The sequence below is a fragment of the Scyliorhinus canicula genome, chromosome 7, assembly GCF_902713615.1.
Source record: "Scyliorhinus canicula chromosome 7, sScyCan1.1, whole genome shotgun sequence".
NCBI lineage: Eukaryota > Metazoa > Chordata > Chondrichthyes > Carcharhiniformes > Scyliorhinidae > Scyliorhinus > Scyliorhinus canicula.
This window is the reverse complement of record NC_052152.1, coordinates 111,269,673-111,288,464: the sequence shown is the minus strand read 5'-3', so window position 1 is coordinate 111,288,464 and position 18,792 is coordinate 111,269,673. Positions and strand designations below refer to the sequence as shown.

Genomic DNA, 18,792 nt, shown 5'->3' with positions numbered 1-18,792 from the left:
GGCAACTACGCTTAGAGTTTGCATCGTTCATGGCCGTGAATGGTATCAGGCACATACGGATGGCCCCATACCACGCAGCCTCCAATGAGCTATTCGAACGAGAAGTACAAATCTTTAAGAAAGCCATGTAAAAGATGACCTTGGGGTTGGAGGGGTTTCTTTTCAGTTATTGTACGATGCCTCATGCTACAATCAGCATCGCACTGGCAGAGTTACTCATTCGGCGCTGACACCAGATGCGTCTCAGCCTCGTCCTCCCCGACCGCTCAGACGGACCCTCACCGTCGCTCATGGGTGTGCACCTTCACAACAGTGATGTGGTTTATGTGTGGAATTCGGGACCGGAGGCACTGGGACAATCCTCCATGCGACGGGGCCAGTCTCCCACGCAGTCCAGGTGCAGGGGGCAGAGCCACACTGTCACCTGGACCACTTACGACGACGCGACCAGGAACCACCGGTACATGGCTCAGAGGCCCAACGCACGACCCAGACACCGAGACCAGTGGGGAACATGGATTCCACCCGCCCGTTCTGCCTCCTGTTGCCCATCAAGATGCTGGGGATCTGTGGTGTCTTTGGACCCGGCCAGCGACGACGTAGACAGCGAGTTGGATTCCGTTATGGACGTTGGACTGCCTAGCGACTACACGCCGGCACCACTTGTACCAGCAGCTGCAATGTTCTTCATGCAAATGGCAGTCCCCGGTTCCCTACACACCTCTAGGACTGGCTGTACCGCCCCTGGAGCTCCATCCACAACCGAAGTGGCCACGGGACCCTCCGTCTGAGGAGATGGACATTTCTCCGGACTTTAGAACCTCCTATAGGGACAGAGCTGTATAACTTCCACTTCCCCTCCTACACAGCTCACCTGAGAATGAACTACTCAAGGTGACTAAGGGGCAGAGCTCCCTCCTAACTGGAGGAGCTCCCCGCAGAACATAAACTGTGACCTGGAAGCAGTTTGGGGAGGGAGGCCCTGCAGGGAGTGGAGAGGAGTGATTATTGTGATTAGTGTGGAATAAAATGAGTTGTACCCTGTCAGCCTGGCCTCTTGTGGAGTCTTTGCCTCCGTCCACAACAAAGAGTTTTAAATTATAGTGGGAAAAGCCGGCAGCGCAACCAGTGGGCTACCCCCTGCTTTCCCCACCTGAGCTGACATTTGACAAAAAATTCAGTAAATCCGCCCATTATATGGACACGAGAGCATGCACTAATATATCCAGGGTTCTGTTGTCTTTTTGGAGTTGGGGAGAGTCATGCAGTTACTGTAACTCTCAGACTCCAGCTGTTGATGCTATCACTCAACTGACAGCAGCAGTACTGTAGTGAGAGAGAAAATGGCAGTAAGCCATATATCTCAGCAGGAATTCCTGGCGGGCGCTATCTGCTTAGTGACATTTTTGGGAATGGGTTAAGGAGGAGAAGTAAGGTATCTGTGATCAAAAGCAAATTACTGTGGATGCTGGAATCTGGAACAAAAGCAGAAAATACTGGACAATCTCAGCATGTCTGACAGCATCTGTGGAGAGAGAAGAAAGCAAACATTTTGAGCCTGAGCTGACAAAAGGTCATCCAGACTCGCAACATTAGCTCCCTTCTCTCCACACATGCTGTCAGACCCACTGAGATTGTCCAGTATTTTCTGTCTTTGGCTCTGCGATCAAGTTTGTCGAGATAACGCCTAGTGATGGAAATGTAACTCTGTGGTAAACGAATAATCTGACACTTCACTAGTCAAGTCTGCAACAGTACTCCCAAAGTAGATGAGTGACCAGCAAGCCTGTCTCCCCAATGGAATCTGGGATTATCATCTGATGGGGAAGCGGGCTGGGTATTGGCTGAAGGGAGCAACTGGAAATTTTCCACTCAGTTCTGGATAATCTTGCAAGCAATGCTTTGATCGCTGGACTGGTTCCAGCTGGGGAAACGTTGTGAAGCTTTCCAGTGATTTATTATAATATCATAATTTTAACTGGTTAAACTTCAGTATGACTGAAAAAGAGACATGTCAAAACATTTATCTTGTGCCCATCAGGACACTTCTCAAGAATACCAGTATAAGGGAAAAACAACAGTTTATACAGGAGAAGAAGAGAGTGCAGATTGTTTGGAAAGTGGACTCTGATGGGTAGAGTTGTTGCCATGGAGAATGCACTAGTTGATGGGGAATGACAGTTAACTGCCAAACAGTGTTTTAAATTTAAAACAGGCAGCTTGACTTAGATTGGCTAAGGCATTGCCTTGGGGAACGAATCAGTGAATAATTAAATTTCAGTAACATATGCACACATAGATGGGAATACATAATCCTTGTCATTTGCCAACATCTTCCTAACTCCTGTGGATCCAGGTAAGTAGCCTGCATTCAAACATTGCTACGATAGGGAACATCACTACCTATCTCCAATCCGAAAAACAACCATTCACCCTCAGCGAACTTCATATCCATGCTGTCACTGTCTTCACCCATCAGGTGAATTCAACAGAATTTTTCATTAAATCTTTTATTAACTAATCCATACTTTTCCAAGTGACTGTTAATTTTGTCCTGAATGATTAATTCTAAAATCATTCCCACCACCAAGATTAAACTGACTGGCCTATATTGCGAGGTTCATCCTTGCACCCTTTTTTGAACAAGGATGTAACATTTTCAGTTCTCCAGTCCTCTGGCACCACCCCTGCATCTGAAGAAAATTGGAAGATTATGCCAGTATCTCTGCAATTTCTGCTATACTTTCATCAGCGTCCTAGGATGCATCCTGTGCTAAATGCTTCAATTAACCAAGACCAGATATGAATCATTAAACTACTTTATTTAACAGTCAGTAAGTGAACATATAGAATAACATTTACAGCAAATCTCAGCCTATTTCAATTTACCTGCAAAGACTCGCATTCAAAATGTTGTCTTACATCTTTGACTTTGTCTATATATATGTTTCTGGAACCTACCTCTTCATTCACCCGAGGAAAGAGCAGTGCTCCGAAAGCTAGTGATTCGAAACAAACCTGTTGGACTTTAATCTGGTGTTGTAAGACTTCTTACTGTGCTCATCCTAGTCCAACGTCGGCATCTCCACATCTTATTTCAATTTGACTTGAGTTCCTGCTCGATAGTGAAGAAATTAATAAAAAATATGCCACATTGTTCCGATTACCTATTTCAGTGACATTTTCTTTTGATCAGCCCTGTCACTGAATCTGTTCAAAGTTTATTTTGAGCCTGGTCAAGTTCCGTGAAGGAAAACTGTCCTAAATTCTACCTATAAATATGGGTTTTCCTTTCAATTTGCTGTTTATGTGGACAGGCAATTGAGGGCCATACCTCGAGCAACTTCTTCCTGGTTCAGGTGTCTGCCCCACAGGCCCGTCAATTAAACTGGCTATTGCCCTGCTAGCCACGCCACATCCAATATATGCATAAAATCACTTCCTGTCAGGATCCCAAGTGAAAACACAAATCTGGTCTCCATGATTAGTATAACATACTCCATATATATATTAACTTTAGATTTCTACTGATTCATTGACATAATTCACATTGTTTATCATGCAATAAACCTATGTGCCCAATACAATTGAATATTTCAAATATTGTTCTAAATCACATACAGTAAACACTTATTTCAAAGTCAATTAATTCAAATTTTAAGCATTAAATTTCCACACTGCATTGTATATGTTGCTAAGTTCAAATATTTTAATATTTCAATTTACAGAATGCAAAAGCGACTGAATTATCAGATATAGACTGAGATACGCTACCAAAATGGGAAAAAAGTATTATGCATAAGAACATCAGAGAGTAGCTGTAACTAAACATTTCTATTGGTACTCTTGATCAGAGATGAGTGTTTTCAAATGGATTGAGTGATATGGCGCAGAATTTCGCTCACAGCAGCTGTAGCTTCTTCACAAGTTGGTTTTATTAAGTCAGGTGGAAGTAAAAAGCCATATCTCCCAGTATCACGAAGTTCAAAGGTAAATGAATATTTGATGCCCAAGTCATAAGCCCAGTCATCTGAGCATCCACTAGATAAATCTGTAACAATGATGAGAAAAAGATTTTAAGAATCTATTTTAATTTGCCAGCCATCATTTCTTAAGAGCTGTCCCCAAAGGAGAGGATTATCTAACAGGTGAAATAATTTCATCCAGCAAGCAATCAAACCATGCATATCCCAGATTAAGTTTTCTAGTCTGAATTGACCAAGCTCAGCTACTCCGTCAGTGGTGATTTAGAGTTGGCAAGGTTGGCTTTTTCCAATTCCTCCTTGCTGTCCAATGATCTCTAATGGGAATGCAAATGTGTGGACATCAAGTGAATATTTGGTTTCCCTGTGATTCTGAAATCCATGAGAACCAACAGGGATTTGCAACAGGGAGGGCACGTCTAACAAACTTAATTGCATTTTTTGAGGCACCAACTAAATTAGCCAACAGGCGAATGTCTGTGGGTGTGTTTAATATGGACATTCAATTAAGTAATACGTAAGCAACTGTTCACTAAAGTTAAGGCTCAATGTCAGTATTTTGCTTTCAATTCTAAGTTAGGAGATTGGTTAGGCAGTAGAAGACATATTGAGTAGCAATAATGAGTATGTAGTTAAATTGGAAGTAAGTGACTAGTGGTGTCTTACAAGGATTTGTGCTGGGGTCTCAACTGTTCACTATATTTATTAATAACTTGGATACATGGCTTTCCATTATGTTATTTAAGTTTGTCGATGACACTAAGTTCCCCCCCCCCCCCCGCACACTCCCCTCTCCTCCCCCCCCCCCCCCCCCCCCCCCCACAGACACTAGGAACCCATCGCACCATGCAGCTCCCCAGAGGACTCCCACCACACTGTCCCAGGCACTGCCATCTATTATAAACCGCGCTGACATGACCACGTTGACGAGGGGGAGGGGGGGTGGAATCCCAATGTGAGGACACAATATTGCAGGGAAGCCTTATAATTAGATGTTAATCTATTGGAATTAGGTTCCTGACCTTCCTGGGCAGGAACTTCAAAACATCAATGGCTGGAGGACGAGGACAAACACCACGAGACCTCACCGGCAAGATACCCATTTTTTCTCTCTTGAGGGATTTTGTGCCCACGTTGCCGCACGGGCGCAAAATCCTAGCCAATAGCTTCAATCTTGGCAATATTTAGCTGGAGGAAATTCCTGCTCGTGCGTAAATGGATGTCAGATCTAGCAGCATGAAAAATTGGAGACAGGAAAGGGGTTGAAATGTTGTGGTGAGGTAGAGCTGGGTGTCGTCAGTGTATATTATGGACGGTGTTATGAGCCAGCGTTTAGAAAACTCTAAATTATATCATGGAGTTCATCTGACCTACAACTGTTTATTAATTTTGGTTACGAGGAGGATAAGGTGTTATTCAGCAGAGGCATTAAGCACTTTTAATCAAAAACAAAGTTTACTCTTCAAATTCAGTTAACATTTCTATAAACACACACAGTAAGCATTTTATCAACTACAAACATAAATACCCCACACAGCTACAGTACCCTCTCTCTATATATATATATATATAAAACGAAAGAGATAATGCTGGAAAATCTCAGCAGGTCTGGCAGCATCTGTTAAGAGAGAAAAGAGCTAACGTTTTGAGTCCCCACCTCGACCCATTTGTTTTCATCCCATTTCATTTTAAATGTCTTTTACTATTTCTTTCTTGTCTTGCTTAATATTGATTTAACACTCCGCATCTTATCCACCTTTGCTTCCACTTTCTCCCCTTTGCTTCCCCCTTCCCCTGTCCCCATCTCCCCCCACATCTACATCTGTCACAGTTTACCCTCTGATATTACTTTCTCTGCTGTTTGGCCTTTCACACCTTTTGTTCTCTCTGAGGACTGCCATTAGCAGTTTCCGTGGCTATTAGCACCCCATTTACCTGGGTTTCTGTGGCTATGACTCATCTTTCATTCTCATTTCACAGTATAAATATTTCCCACTTTCTTTGTCTGTTAGCTTTGACAAAGAGTAATTGGATGCAAAACGTTAGCTCTTTTCTCTCTCTACAGATGCTGCCAGACCTGCTGAGATTTTCCAGCATTTTCTCTTTTGTTTCAGCTTCCAGCATCCACAATAATTTGCTTTTAATCTCTCTCTCTCTCTCTCTCTCTCTCTCAAACCCTTAATAACTTCCCTTTCAACTGTTTCAATTTGATAACATCCACTAAACCAGGAAACCCTTTTACCAAAGATGTAGGTTTGAGTTCTTTCCAGAAAACAGCTATCACTTTTAAATTATCAAGTGATCTGGGCACCTTTTAACATGCAGAGAGAGAGAGACTAAAGAAACCTTCTTTGTCTGAATCGAGCTTCCAACAGTGTAAGCCGAAAGTAGAAACCGGAGCCACAGCCAGCTCCCAGCTCAAAACAAAAGTAAAAGCCAGAGCCACAGCCCAGCTCCACCCACACAATGACATCACAGCTGCCATTTGAGAAGACAAACCATTTCTTAACAGGACACAACCATGACATCTCTCCCCAAGAAAAAAAAATAACCCATCAACTTCAAGATGGTTTCATTTTCCACTTTCCTTTAAGAAAAATTGACAATAAATATACTTTTTTTTAAACAAAAACAAAACAGGCAATCAATAATAATAATAGTCCATTTTATTTCTTCTTCTTCCACCATCGAACCTGCTTCATCACATTCGTGACAAAGCATCGGCTATCACATTTTATCGTCCAGCCACATGTATAATTTTTAAATGAAATGGCTGTAACAATAAACTCCATCGAAACAGTCTGGTATTGTTATTCCTGAATCGCTTCAAAAACGTTGATGGTTTATGATCAGTATATATAATTGTTTCAGACAAAGTGCTGGTCACATAAATGTGAAAATGTTGCAAAGCCAGCACCAAGCTCAAAGTCTCCTTCTCAATCGTTGAATACTTCCTCTGGTGATTATTCAATTTCTTGGCAAAATATCCAATAGGCCGCTCTATTCCTTCGTTGTATTCTTGCAAGAGTACAGCACCTACGCCCACATCACTTGCATCGACAGCCACTTTGTGTAATTTGGGGTGGCCACCACAGGAGCAGTGGTTAACACAGCCTTCAGGTCGTCAAATGCCTGTTGACACTCTGCCGTCCACTGAAATGTGCGATGCTTCTTCAGCAAGTCCGTCAGTGGAACAACCACACTGCTAAAATCCGGCACAAATCTTCGGTAAAATCTACTCATGCCAAGAAATTGCATTATTTCCCTCCGTGTAGAGGGTTTGGAAACGCCCTAATAACTTTTGTTTTCACATCCCGTGGGACCATTCGACCCAGTCCAATTGCATGGCCAAGGAACGTGACTTGGGCTTTTCAAAATTCATTTTTGGCTAGGTTTCCCACCAAACCCACATCCTGAAGTCGATCGAATAACTCCATCAGGTGCTTCAAATGTTCTTTCCATTCCTGACTAAAAATCACCAGATCATCGATGTATACCGCACAATTGGGTTATCCTGAAATTACTTTGTTAGTTAACCATTGAAATGTGGCTGGGGCGTTTTTCATGCCAATGGCATAACTTTGAATTGGTATATACCATCTGGAGTCACAAAAGCTGACATCGCCTTCACCCTTTCGGATAAAGGTACCTGCCAGTAACCTTTAAGTGAATCCAGTTTAGAGACAGTAGCTGATTGTCCCAGCTTCTCAATGCAGTCCGCTAAGCATGGGATAGGATAAGAGTCTGTTCTTGTAACTGCGTTAACCGTTGTACAGTCCACACACAATCATTAGGTACTGTCCGATTTCGGTACCATCATTATGGGTGAGCTCCATTGGCTGCAACCCACTTCAATTATGCCATCTTTCAGCATACTTTCAATTTCTTTGTTAAACTGTGCCAATATTAACAGGTTAAGTTTATATGGATGTTGTTTAATTGGAGCAGCATTTCCCACATCTACATCATGTATAGCCATTTCAGTATTTCCCAACTTATTTCCACAAACTTGCCCATGTGATATTAATAACTCTTTCAGGTCAGTTTGTTTTTCCTCTGGAAGGTAAGTGGAACTCAGGGTGAGAAGAGTAGTGTTCCACTATATAAAGTAAGGTAGGAAAGCCCAGTGAAGAGTGGCAAAGTGATAGTAGGAGTAATAGAGAAACTATCTTGTCCAGGAATACAGTTTATCATGGGTAATGATATAGCTGGATCGCAGGTGGAAGTGATGCCTACTATGGTTGATAAGCTAGTACAAAATCAAGCAACTGAATTGTTGAAGGACGAATATCCTGGGATTTTTCCAGCTTGTGTAGTAACAAGGTCACAAAGTCACAGGTTAATACAAGAGGAGAAATCAAAGAGTGAATATAAAGTTGAAGTTCAATTATCGGAAACAATTTTTGATCAGATGGTTGGAAAAGAACAAGATCTGGTGGAAGGTAAAGAAAATTGGCGGAGTTACAACAGACAGATATAGAAATAAAACAGATGTATCAGAAAGCATATACGGAAGAGGAATCTGAGTGTATACCGGAATGATATTACCTTAAAAATGATGTGGACTACCCACAGAAATACAATTGGATCAAGGACCAAATTTTACATCAAGGTTATTCAAGGAAGTTGTGGATAGCTTAGGAGTAAAACAATTTAAATCAACTGCGTACCATCCAGAATCGCAGGGAGTGTTAGAACGGTGGCATCAGACGTTAAAGACAATGGTGAGGGCTTATTGTCAAGATTATCCAGAGGATAAAGGAATTCCATTCGTACTGTTTGCAATTAGGGATGCATCTAATGAGTCAACCAAATTCAGTCCTTTTGAACTCATTTTTGGTCATGAGGTAAGAGGACCACTTAAATTGATTAAGGGGAAATTGTTGAGTGAGCAGTCTCAAATTACATTATTGGATTACTTGTCAAATTTTAGGGAATGCTTAAATGGAGCAGATGAATTGGCGAGACAACATTTAAAAGTTGCACAGCATGTGATGAAACGGGTAGCGGACAAGAATGCAAAAGTTTGTAGTTTTGTCAGTGGAGGTAAAGTTTTAATATTGTTACCAGTGGTAGATGAACCTTTAAAAGCAACGTGTTGATCAGGCTGGACAATCGTTTGCACCTTCTTCACTTCACTTGGGCTTTCCTTTACTTATCCTGTTTTACCACATCAGCCTTCCCAGTACTTTTCTTCAACCACCAACACTGTGACTTTACATGGCCTAGTTTATTACAGTAAAAGCATCTGAAACTTTTCATTTCTCTTCCACCCTCCTGGATTTATTTTTTAATCTGAGGTACACTCTCCTTATTATCTCCCATTAAATACCCTTTCCCTTTACCACTTGAGTATTTCTCTTTTCCCCAGTTTCTGTCCCTCACAGGCTGAAACTGATGTCGGAAACCAAACTTTGATTTATGAACTAATTCATGATCATCTGCTATTTCTGCTGCTAATCTCGCAGTTTTAACCCTGTGCTTTTCCACATGAATTCTCACTATATCAGGAATTGAATTTTTAAACTCCTCCAAAAGTATAATTTCTCTAAGAGCTTCATACGTTTGGTCTATTTTCAAAGCACTTATCCACCCATCAAAATTACTCTGTTTGATCCTTTCAAACTCCATGTCTGTTTGACTAGGTTATTTCCTTAAATTTCTAAACCTTTGTCTGTAGGCTTCAGGCACTCGTTCATATGCACCTGAGATGGATTTTTTTCACCTCCTCATACATTCCAGATGCCTCCTCTGATAGTGATGCAAACACTTCACTAGCTCTACCTGCCACCTTTGTTTGAATCAGTAATACTCACATGTCCTGTGGCCATTTCATTTGTTTAGCTACCTTCTCAAATGAAATGAAAAAGGCTTCTACATCCTTCTCATCAAACCTTGGCAATGCTTGGACATATTTAAATAGATCCCCACCAAGCCTTCGATTATGACGCTCATGCTCACTATCCTCATCACTATCCTTAGACTGTAAGTTTCTCTTTACATCCGCCAATTTTAACTGACTTTCACGTTTCATGGCCATTTTCCGAAGTTCGAAATCTCTCTCTTTTTCCCTTTCTTCTCTCTCTTTTTCCTCTCTATCTCTTTCTTTCTCTTTTTCCATGATCTGTACCTCCCTTTCTCTCTCTTTTTGTTCCGCCAGGACTATACTTTCTTTTCCCCTCATTTTATATTCAAGCTGCTTTAATTCTTTTTCATGTTCAAATTGCTTAACCTGAAATTGAATTCTTGCCATTTCTAATGAGTCTGACTGTGTTTCAGGCAATTAAATGTTCAGCTACCGCTGCAATTACCTCTTTTCGTATTTTATCAGGCAATGTTAACTGCAATGTTTTTGCCTTTTTTTAGTCCCTGTTTGTAAAGTACTGCGTGTGACCTTCTCCACCCCCAAAAACTTTTGATCCTCTGAAAGAGCCATTGTCCACAACACACTCCCTACCTAAACTGGAATACCACACCTTAAAAGCAAACACAAATATGCTCACCCCTCACTGTCTTTAAGTTCACTAAGCCAATCCAATCATGAAGGATAGGCTTTTATCCCGCGAACCTCCAATTAGTTATGCGCCAGGGTTTAGAAAACTCCAAAGTATATCATGGAGTTCACCTGACCTACAGCTGTTTATTAATTTTGGTTACGAGGAGCACAAGGGCCTACTTTTCATGGCACTGTGACACGGTGGTTAGCACTGCTGCCTCATAGATGCAGAGACCCCGGTTCAGTTCTGACCTTGGGTGACTGAATGTGTGGAGTTTGCATTTTCTCATCGTGGCTGCGTGAGTTTCTTCCAGGTGCTCCGGTTTCTTCTCACAGTCCAAAGATATGCAGGTTAGGTGGATTGGCCATGCTAAATTGCCCCTTAGTGTCCAAAGGTTAGGTAGGGTTACTGGGTTATGGGGATAGGGTGGAGACAAGGGCCGGTGCAGACTCAATGGGCTGAATGGCCTCCTTCTGCAGTGTAAATTCTATGATCTATATTTGAAACCTGTTGCAATGTTTATCAATTGCTTCATCAGAAGGGGCAGCATATTGATGAGCAATAGGAGGGGGCCAAGGATAGATCCTTGGAGAAGTCCAGATGTAACACTGGGAGCAGAAAGAGAAGCCATTGCAGGTGATTCTCTGACAGGACTGGATAGATGACATTAGGATGTCTCTGCCTCTAACTAATTCTGACAGAAAGGCTGAAAAGTCTGGCAGATTGATTGTTCCATTAGAAAACCTGCCAGCTTCTGCTGGACTAACAATTGAATTTAAAGTTATTTTAATAATAATACATTTCAGCCACCTCAAGCTCTAAATAGTTTCCAGTTGTTTTCAATGACTGGAGATCGATTGAAACCGTTGTGACCTTTGATACTTCTACGGTTATTGATGGATTTAATGAACAAAAGTGTTGTTTTTCTGTAGTTTGTCTTTTAAATGATCAATAATTTTGTTCTTATTTTCTGTTCCCTCCTGATAAAGCAATGATATAGAGCAGACATTAATGAAATGTTCCAACCATTTTAAACATTTAGCTGAGAAAGTGATTTTTACTGTGATAAGGTTCATGCTTTTTGAGATTTATATAACTTTCCTGCTATGCTTCCTTGCACATGGTCACTATCAATTTTAACAGGGATACCAAACACTCCAAGGTGGGTATAAGTGGAATAATGTGACTAAAACACAAGGGTGTTGAAACCTGATATGTCTCTCTTCCCTCCAGTATAGGAGGACATTTTGTTTCAAAACCACCTTGGAGCGACAGTCATTATTGCCAATGCTTTATAACATGGGTGGTGTTCCGTTGTAAGTTGTAATGATTAATGTTGCTACATTTAATAGATCTTTTGCAGGATTCTCCGTTGGCCGACGCTGAAATTGCAATACCCGATTGGGTGGAGAATCGGTTCTGACGCCAAAATCGCGGCAGATCCGATTTGACACCAAATCGCAGTTCTCCATCACCTTGACAGCAGCATCAGTATGTACCGGAACGCCAGTATAGTAAACACCGTTTGGATATAATTAGTGGGCCCGACCCGATATTCTCCGGGGCCTCCGTGATTCTCCTCCGATGGGCCAAGTTCCCAATAGCGTGGTTCACTTGTGCTTTTAAAAATCGTGAAACTGGCGTTGTAACTTAGAACATAGAACATAGAACGATACAGCGCAGTACAGGCCCTTCGGCCCTCGATGTTGCACCGACATGGAAAAAAATCTAAAGGCCATCTAACCTACACTATGCCCTTATCATCCATATGCTTATCCAATAAATTTTTAAATGCCCTCAATGTTGGCGAGTTCACTACTGTTGCAGGTAGGGCATTCCACGGCCTCACCACTCTTTGCGTAAAAAACCCACCTCTGACCTCTGTCCTATATCTATTACCCCTCAATTTAAGGCTATGTCCCCTCGTGCTAGCCACCTCCATCCGCGGGAGAAGGCTCTCGCTGTCCACCCTATCTAACCCTCTGATCATTTTGTATGCCTCTATTAAGTCACCTCTTAACCTTCTTCTCTCTAACGAAAACAACCTCAAGTCCATCAGCCTTTCCTCATAAGATTTTCCCTCCATACCAGGCAACATCCTGGTAAATCTCCTCTGCACCCGTTCCAAAGCTTCCACGTCCTTCCTATAATGAGGCGACCAGAACTGTACGCAATACTCCAAATGCGGCCGTACTAGAGTTTTGTACAACTGCAACATGACCTCATGGCTCCGGAACTCAATCCCTCTACCAATAAAGGCCAACACACCATAGGCCTTCTTCACAACCCTATCAACCTGGGTGGCAACTTTCAGGGATCTATGTACATGGACACCGAGATCCCTCTGCTCTTCCACACTGCCAAGAATTTTACCATTAGCCAAATATTCCACATTTCTGTTATTCTTTCCAAAGTGAATCACCTCACACTTCTCCACATTAAACTCCATTTGCCACCTCTCAGCCCAGCTCTGCAGCTTATCTATGTCCCTCTGTAACCTGCAACATCCTTCCGCACTGTCTACAACTCCACCGACTTTAGTGTCGTCTGCAAATTTACTCACCCATCCTTCTGCGCCCTCCTCTAGGTCATTTATAAAAATGACAAACAGCAACGGCCCCAGAACAGATCCTTGTGGTACGCCACTCGTAACTGAACTCCATTCTGAACATTTCCCATCAACTACCACTCTCTGTCTTCTTTCAACTAGCCAATTTCTGATCCACATCTCTAAATCACCCTCAATCCCCAGCCTTCGTATTTTTTGCAATAGCCGACCGTGGGGAACCTTATCAAACGCTTTACTGAAATCCATATACACCACATCAACTGCTCTACCCTCGTCTACCTGTTCAGTCACCTTCTCAAAGAACTCGATAAGGTTTGTGAGGCATGACCTACCCTTCACAAAACCATGCTGACTGTCCCTAATCATATTATTCCTATCTAGATGATTATAAATCGTATCTTTTATAATCCTCTCCAAGACTTTACCCACCACAGACGTTAGGCTCACCGGCCTATAGTTACCGGGGTTATCTCTACTCCCCTTCTTGAACAAAGGGACCACATTTGCTATCCTCCAGTCCTCTGGCACTATTCCTGTAGCCAATGATGACCTAAAAATCAAAGCCAAAGGCTCAGCAATCTCTTCCCTGGCTTCCCAGAGAATCCTAGGATAAATCCCATCCGGCCCCGGGGACTTATCTATTTTCACCTTGTCCAGAATTGCCAACACTTCTTCCCTACGCACCTCAATGCCATCTATTCTAATAGCCTGGGTCTCAGCATTCTCCTCCACAATATTATCTTTTTCTTGAGTGAATACTGACGAAAAGTATTCATTTAGTATCTCGCTTATCCCCTCAGCCTCCACACACAACTTCCCACCACTGTCCTTGACTGGCCCTACTCTTACCCTAGTCATTCTTTTATTCCTGACATACCTATAGAAAGCTTTTGGGTTTTCCTTGATCCTACCTGCCAAAGACTTCTCATGTCCCCTCCTTGCTCGTCTCAGCTCTCTCTTTAGATCCTTCCTCGCTTCCTTGTAACTATCAAGCGCCCCAACTGAAACTTCATGCCTCATCTTCACATAGGCCTCCTTCTTCCTCTTAACAAGAGATTCCACTTCTTTGGTAAACCACGGTTCCCTCGCTCGACCCCTTCCTCCCTGCCTGACTGGTACGTACTTATCAAGAACATGCAATAGCTGTTCCTTGAACAAGCTCCACATATCCAGTGTGCCCAACCCTTGCAGCCTACTTCTCCAACCAACACATCCTAAGTCATGTCTAATGGCATCATAATTGCCCTTCCCCCAGCTATAACTCTTGCCCTGCGGGGTATACTTATCCCTTTCCATCACTAACGTAAAGGTCACCGAATTGTGGTCACTGTTTCCAAAGTGCTCACCTACCTCCAGATCTAACACCTGGCCTGGTTCATTACCCAAAAAACTGATGAAGGATAGAGAAAGGGGCGATTGTGAGCTGCCGGTCTGGACACTGGCCAGGCTGGTTGGGGCCCTGCCAGGGCTGGGAAAGGTGGGGTGACGGGGGGAACAGGCCAAGCGGCCTGGGTGACCTCCCATGGGACTGGGACAGTGTCCAGGCACGGACCGCCATTACTGCAGCCATCTTGCTGCGCACCCCACTGAACGCTAAGCCTGGACCCTGGTTCTGCAGAGGGACATCAGCCTTATGGGTGCCCCCCATCCTCATACCCTCCGCCATGCCTCCTCACACCAGGCCACCACCCACTGGTGGCCCACCCAGGGAGGAATGTACCACTGGCGAAGGCATTGCCTGCCGATGGTAACCTTGGCATCAGGGACAAGTGCCAGGGCCAGAAGCCTCCAAGGTGCTGGCAAGGGACGGGGCCAGGAGTGCGGAGATGGGGGACTGGGGACATGCGGGGGCAGAGTCCGCAGTGCCAACAGGGGCCACCATGTAGCCCGTTGGACCTGGTTGGTACGGGGGAGGGCATGCACCATGCTAACATGTCAGCCTTTCACCCCTGCAGAAATTGGATATCAACCAGCAATGGTGGCCTTCCTGCTAGTCGCCACAGCCTTGGGGGATGCCCTGCGGTTGTACAAGCTGGACCTGCTTGAGGAGGAAGCTGCAGCAGCGGAGCATGCAGCAGTGGAGTGTGCTGCAGCCCGCTCCGGTGGCCTTCAAGGTGACGGGGTTACCATGAACTTTTATGCGACGGGACCTGTCCGGGGTCTCACAGACCACGGTGCACAGGTGCATCCACATTATCACTGAGGCCTTATATGCCCAGGCGGCTCAATACACCCACTTAAATATGGACTGGGTCCACCAGGCTGGCCCGCCGGCGAGGTTGCCGACATGCGCCCGGTCCAGGGGGTGATTGACGGGAAGCAGCCAGATGACAGGCTGCTCGACACAAACTGAAAGGTCTACCGCTCGATGAACGTGCAGCTGAGATATGACCATCAGCTGCGCATCATTCACCTCTGCGCCCGATACCCGGGCAATGTGCAAAACACATTCATCCTGGCACACTCGACAATTCCTGACATGTTCGAGACACCCCAGCGGCAAGGGGTCTAGCTCCTGGGCGACAGGGGTTATCCACTGAGATTGTGGCTGATGGCATCTATCCAGAGGACATAGACCGACGCGGATATCGCTACAACAACACCCATACAGCAACCGGGAGCGTGATCGAACAGTGCTTTGGGCTCCTGAAGATGTGGTTCACATCCAGTATGACGTTGGGAAGGTCACCCGCATTGTGGTGGCCTGCTGCATCCTCCACAACATAGTGCAGCAGAGAGGCAATGTGCTGGAGGAGGATGAACATCAGGCCTCGTCTGACGAGTAGGATGCGGGGGAGGGGGGGGATGGGCAGGACAGGGAGGCCGCATGACATATGTGCCAGGATCAACCCGCACGAGATGTTCCGATCGCCTCCAAGTTCATCAACTGGGGGGTGCGGGGTGGAAGGGGGGACTGGCCAGCTGCACAGACACCACATCACCCCACTGGCCATGCCCTGTCTGCAACTCCCTCCATGATACATACCTGCCGCACCAAGGGGTGGGGTCCTGGGTTGGCAGTAACAGCGAGTCTTGCCAAGGGATAGAGGACGATGACAACCCGCTCTGCGATGAGCTCTGGTGCTCCACATCGTATGACAACATCTGACTCCTGCCCACGGAAGTACTTTCCGCCATCCACCTGGGTGATACCTGCATGCGAGCTGGCCATTCTATCACACGGTCCCATCTAAACGATGGGGTGACGGTCGTGGGGCTGGTTGGGTGGAGGCGAGCCCACAATGTCCGCCCATTCCTTCCTCCCCCACTGGTCAACCCAGGCCAACTCAACCCTCACACCCATCTGACAGAGCACCGAGACAGGTTGCAACAGTGATAACATATGTTTAATGAGAACAAATATTTACAGATTTGTGTCCTAGGCCCTTAACTGAACTCTGCTCTGCGCCCGTGCCAACTCAAACTTGCTGGTCTTACGGGCCCTAAAGCTACACTAGGTGGTTCCCCAGACAGTACAGCAGGAGTGGAGGCGGTAGCTGTGATTCCTGCCCTGCGACCTGGGTCCCCTTTGGCGGTCGTCTTCTGGGGCGACCGGGCCTGGATGGGCCCGGTTGTTGCTCAGGGATCCTTTGTGGCGTGGTGCCGCCCCGTTCTGCCTTCTGCCCATTAGATGCACCAGGGACAGTAAGGGGGTGGGGGTCCCAGGTGCTGTGGTGTTCTGGCACCTCCCTTGCAGGAGTCGCCGACACCAATCCCATCACCTCCTCCTCCCTCGGGATGCCCAATGGCTCCTGGGCTACTCCACAAGGCAGGGTTGCGAGGAGAGCTGTACCCTTAGGCACCCCTGCAACCTGGCGTAGCAAGTCCTGGAGGCCCTCTCTGGTCTCGACCAGGGTCCGCATGCTTGCGGCCATGGAGCAGAGGGAGTGCACCATCTCCGTCTGGGAGTGCACCATATCACGCTGCGACTGTGCCACCATCTTCTGGGTTTGTGTCACATAGTCAGTAACTGTGCCATCTTCCTCTGGGACTGGGCCACCTCCCTTTGTGTCTGCGCCACGTTGGCCAGCGCCTAGGAAATGCCGCTGATTTTCCCAGCCATGGCCTGCTGTGACTAGGCCATGCTCAGGAGTGCTGCCGCAATGTCCAGGTGGCTCTGGCACATGGTTGCCTGTGAGGTGGCAACCCTGTCCTGGGCCTCGGTCAGTGCTTGCACAGAATGCCCCAGGCCTTTGACATACTGATCGATGGCCAAAACTGTCGCCCCAATGCCTCCATCACGGACACCACCCCTGCAGTGTTGGCCTGGGTGGCATGCATGGTGGGTGATGCACGATCAATTGTACAAAGACTCAGATTGGATACAACTGTGGCTTTATTGCAGTAAGATGCGTGGCCTCTGACAGCAGCTGGCAAAATGGCAGTTGAATAGAGGACACACATATTTATACTCCTCTTCCTGGGCGGAGCCAGCAGGCAGGGGCTACCGGCAAACCTGTAGGACAGGTCCTACCTTGCATCACCTAATACAGGTGTAACAGTGGTTTACCACATTCACCCCCTGTTAAAAATGAGTCCGGCGGGCGTGGTGTAGAACTATATACAGTAGTGAAAATTATGTAGTGTTTTATTAGAAAAAAAAGAGGGGGAAAATAAAGTCTTTTGAAAGTCCGGTGCCAGTTAGAGGTTCAACTGGTCTGCTGCTTTGATGTTCCGCTGGGAACGACGTAACAGTGGCGGCGATGCCGATGCTGGCGACGTCGGTGCCGGCCTGATGTCGGGTGACTTTGGGAGCGTGCCAAAATCCTCTTCATCTCTTGCGTGGGCAGGGGAAGGAGGGATGGTCCTGGTGGGGTTAATGTTGGAAGCGCCGGGGGAGGGAGGATGGCGCCTGGCCGGGGAAGTGTGGATGGGTGAAACCTGCTGGTGCCAGGTCCCTGAGGGAGACAGTATCTTGTTGGCCGTCGGGGTACACCACATAGGCATACTGGGGATTGGCATGGAGCAAGTGTACCCTGTCCACCAACGGGACCGCCTTGTGGAGTCGGATGAGCCTACGGAGCAGGAACGGTCCTGGAGCTGTGAGCCAAGTCGGGAGTGACACCCCGGATCTGGACTTCCGAGGGAAGGCAAAAAGACGATCATGGGGTGTGTTATTCGTAGCGGTGCACAGTAATAACCGGATGGAGTGGAGTGCATCAGGGAGGACCTCCTGCCAGCGAGAGGCTGGAAGGTTCCTGGATCGTAGGGCCAGCTGGACGGCCCTCCAAACCATCCCGTTCGCCTTCTCTACCTGCCCGTTTCCCCGGGGGTTGTAGCTGGTCATCCTGCTGGAGGCGATACCCCTGCTGAGCAGGAACTGACGCAGCTCATCACTCATGAATGAAGACCCCCTGTCACTGTGGATGTAGGCGGGGAAACCGAACAGAGCGAAGATTGTGTGGAGGGCCTTGATGACGGTGGCAGACGTCATATCGGGGCATGGGATGGCGAAGGGGAATCTGGAGTACTCATCGACCACACTGAGAATATACGTGTTTCGGTTGGTGGAGGGGAGGGGCCCTTTGAAATCCACGATGAGGCGTTCAAAGGGTTTGGAGGCCTTCACCAGGCGAACACGGTCCTGCCGGTAGAAGTGCGGCTTGCACTGCGCACAGACCTGGCAGTCCCTGGTGACTGTCCGTACTTCCTCGACGGAGTAGGGCAGATTGCGAGCCTTGACAAGATGGTACAACTGTGACCCCCGGGTGAGAAAGGCTGTCATGTAGGACCCGGAGTCGAT

The 18,792-nt window shown here is 46.1% G+C and overlaps 1 protein-coding gene across 1 annotated transcript in view; it reads right to left on the bottom strand.

Moving 5' to 3' along the window:
* Window positions 1–2,803: 2,803 nt before the first annotated feature.
* Window positions 2,804–18,792, bottom strand: part of cpb2 (carboxypeptidase B2 (plasma)) — a 95,073-nt gene continuing 79,084 nt past the window's right edge. The window contains exon 11 of the mRNA XM_038802678.1: window positions 2,804–4,051. Within this exon, the coding sequence (XP_038658606.1) occupies window positions 3,867–4,051 (185 nt within the window). The 3' untranslated portion in view covers window positions 2,804–3,866. The remainder of the gene's footprint in view (window positions 4,052–18,792) is intronic.